Genomic DNA, 3,404 nt, shown 5'->3' with positions numbered 1-3,404 from the left:
AACGATAGCCATGTGATGTGAGTATCAGTCACATGGAGGCAGGGCTTAAAAAGCCTGAAGAAGTCTCTCAGACTGAAGAAGTCTCTTGGAGGAGAGACGAAACGTTTCATTAGAGAAGAACCCGTCCAGAAGACCTATACAATTTTTTTCTTTTTGATTTTTAAGGATGTTGAAAACAGCTCCATTCATTTTCTATGGGAAAAATGTGGCCGAAGAAGTGAAATAGCTAAAAAAGTATAAACAGCTGAAATACCACAAGTCATAGCCGGAATGTCCTGAATGAGCTGAATGTTTTGATATATAAATGGTTAAAATAGCGCAAAAATACGATATAATATATACAGATATAATATAAAGAGATACGTACTAAAAAAGCGTCAGTAACGTGAATGCTGTGAAGCGTTCACACAGTAATACTCGTGTTTTTTTATTAGTAATTGTACTCTGAAACCTTTTAGGATATTTTGGTTTTGACCCATTCTGACACTTTCCAGTAACTTTCCTGTAACCGTTTGTGTTCACAGGTGGACCTGGGTTTTCTCAGGTTCATCACGGCCATCGGGACGCAAGGTGCAATTTCAAGAGAGACTAAAAAGCATTACTACGTCCGCTCCTACAAAGTGGACCTGAGCTCTAATGGAGAGGACTGGGTCACGGTGAAGGAGGGCTCCAAGCAGAAGGTAATGAGCGAGCGGTGCCGTCTGTCAATCCAATGCTGATGACTAATGAAGGACTCTGCATACTAATCAAAAAATTATGGCACTTAATTAATGTTTCCTGTGAGGCAGTGAGTGAACCTCGAGCCTTGCCTGRACTCTGTGCTGATGCTGTGGCTCAGGTAGCAGGACAACCTGGACATTCAAGGACGTTTGAATTCTTACACAACTGCTCCTTGGGAACTTTTCAGCAGAGGCTCACAACCCAATTAATTGTTCGTCGCAGCAGATAAATATAGCTAATAAGCCAATTAAACATGACCGCCAACAACCATTTCAGTAGTTATTCAATTAGAACTCGTTTTTGTCTCTCAGAAGATTTATGGATAAAATATATAACAGACAATCATCTTAAAATGTGATATTTAGATGGTTTAGACCCAGAATGTAGAAATTTAAGGAGCTCAAAAATATACCTTTTTAAATTTTTCGTTTAAAACCAGAACAGGACGCTAAGARTGGATAAGAATTGCTGAATGTTAGACTGGTGAGTAGTGAGAAAGAAGGTGGATTATATGGACCGAGGCTGATGGGACGAGTGGCTGCAGCTGTGAMWAATGAAACCAGKAACAGGTGTGGCTGGCAGACTGACTGAGGGAGCATAAAATAACTGTAAAAGTACTGAGATAATCAGTACTGAACTAGCGGTACAGGCAAAACAGAAGCAAAACCAGCATGGTTTCATTAATCCGCTAACAGCTAATTGCGGAACTGATTGTTCGTTTAGCGGATTAGCTTCTTTAACTAAAAACTGTTAGCGAACCAATTAGCTTCCACTAAATTAGGTTTTKCCAGTTGTCTCGAATTAGCTGTTACTGTTAGCTTCAGCTATTTACTTWTTTAGCTGTTTTGTGTTAGCTTCTGCTAWTTTWTTTTWTACATTTTTAATGTTAGTGAAGCTAGATTTGTAGATGGCAAATCGTGAGTTTGCAAAGCTAACTTCTTGGTTATATCGTTTAGCTTTTWYACTAACATTGAAAACTGTTAATGAACCAATTAGCTTCCACTAAATTAGGTTTTGGCAAGCTAACATCAACAGGGTTGTGCTAGTCCCACCAGGCTTTAGCTCAAAGGAGACAAAGACATGTGACACTGACAGTGATTGTTGTGTTAGCGGTTAGCTATTAATGTTAGCTTCTGCAATTTTTTTACTTTTTTTACATGTTTAGCGTTAGCAAAGCTATATTTTCCGTTAGCTTATCATGAGTTGGTAAAGCTAACTTTTTGGTGAGGTGTGCCCACCACTGAGAACCAACACTAGAATGAAAAAATCAAAAAAAAAAAAAAACGGAAAAAAACAAGCGAAAGAAAATAGTAGCAAGACAACCGCACTGTTGTGGCTGTGATGATAATGGGGGTAAAATAATTCATTTTGTTTGTGTTTTATTAGCTGTAAATAGCAACACTGAAGAAGATGAGTCATTGTGACTGTAGCTCATCTAATAACATTAAAAGTCAAATAAAACTTAAGACGCTCCTCTTCTTCTTTTCAGATCTTTGAGGGGAACCAGAACCCAACAGACGAAGTCCGAGCCTTCCTCCCCAAACCGACTCTGACTCGCTACATCCGGATCCGTCCCATGTCCTGGGAGCAAGGCATCTGCATGCGCTTTGAGGTCTACGGCTGCAGAATATCAGGTAACTTAGGCAGCGAGTCCACGTTTAAAGCCTTAAGCTTGATGCATTTATTTACATTTCTCTGTCCTCACAGTGAGAGTTTTAGATTTGATGTCATCTTAAATAAACACTTTCAGGTAATTCTCTCATTACTTTCCTGAACTCCAAAACCGAGTCTGCTCATTGTTCTTTTTCGATTGCATTCTTTCTCCTAAAGTGTTTTTTTCTTTTGTTTTACACATCATGAATCAAACTAACATCTTTATCGCCCGAGGAGTGAGAACCTCCTGCTGCTCTCTGTTGATTTGAAATAATTATTGCTTCCAAAGCGAGCATAAACTCCCACAGAAGGACACAATTATTCATTACAGTAAAGCAGAGCAAACTCTCTCCACCTCATTAATCATCCCACCCACCCCTCCACCRAACATTGTTCCCGCTCTCGGCTGTGCTGAGAGCAACCCTCAGGAGGAGAGCTGCACCAAGTTGATGCAGCTCGGCGGCAAACGGGCCGAGCTGGACAGGCGATTCAGGAGATGTACAGGAGGTATACGCATCTTTTCTCCACAGTAGGGGACTTTTTGTTGAAGTAAACTCTGAAACAGAAGCGATTAAACAGCTGATTTAACTTTGGAAAGATATTTTTAAAAGCAAAACCCGCCTTTTTGTTCCGCTGGAAGCACAGGGGGACTCAGAGGCTCAAAAAGAACCGGACATTGGGAGTGAAATAGAAATGTGTCTAGATTAGGGCTGATGAGAGGAGTGGCTGCAGCTGTGACTGGTGAAACAGGGAACAGGTGTAGTTGGGGTAGAAGTGGCTGGTGGCACTGAGGAATAAATAATGATGAATAAAAACACAATTAACTGACACTAAAAAACTTATAGAACTAAACTGAGACCATAAAGTTTGTTAAAAATATATATTTTAACTGAAATCAAATTATTTTATACAGAAATATATATGTATATATATATATTTTTAATTGAAGACTAAAAATAAAAAATAAAAAAAAATTTTGAGCAGTGTGTATATATATATATACTGTGTATATATATATATATATATACTGT

The 3,404-nt window shown here is 38.8% G+C and overlaps 1 protein-coding gene across 1 annotated transcript in view; it reads left to right on the top strand.

The window, feature by feature from the left end:
• The window catches only part of LOC106522908 (neuropilin-1a), a gene marked incomplete in the record, with an annotated part of 176,005 nt that overhangs the window by 154,393 nt on the left and 18,208 nt on the right, over positions 1-3,404 (top strand). The window contains 2 exon segments of the mRNA XM_014016147.1: positions 525-680; positions 2,210-2,354. Coding sequence (XP_013871601.1) covers positions 525-680; positions 2,210-2,354 — 301 coding nt within the window.

This window comes from Austrofundulus limnaeus, unplaced genomic scaffold (assembly GCF_001266775.1).
Source record: "Austrofundulus limnaeus strain Quisiro unplaced genomic scaffold, Austrofundulus_limnaeus-1.0 Scaffold139, whole genome shotgun sequence".
In the NCBI taxonomy this organism is placed as follows: domain Eukaryota; kingdom Metazoa; phylum Chordata; class Actinopteri; order Cyprinodontiformes; family Rivulidae; genus Austrofundulus; species Austrofundulus limnaeus.
Note: the sequence above shows the minus strand (reverse complement) of the source record. Positions and strands in the feature narration are given on the sequence as shown.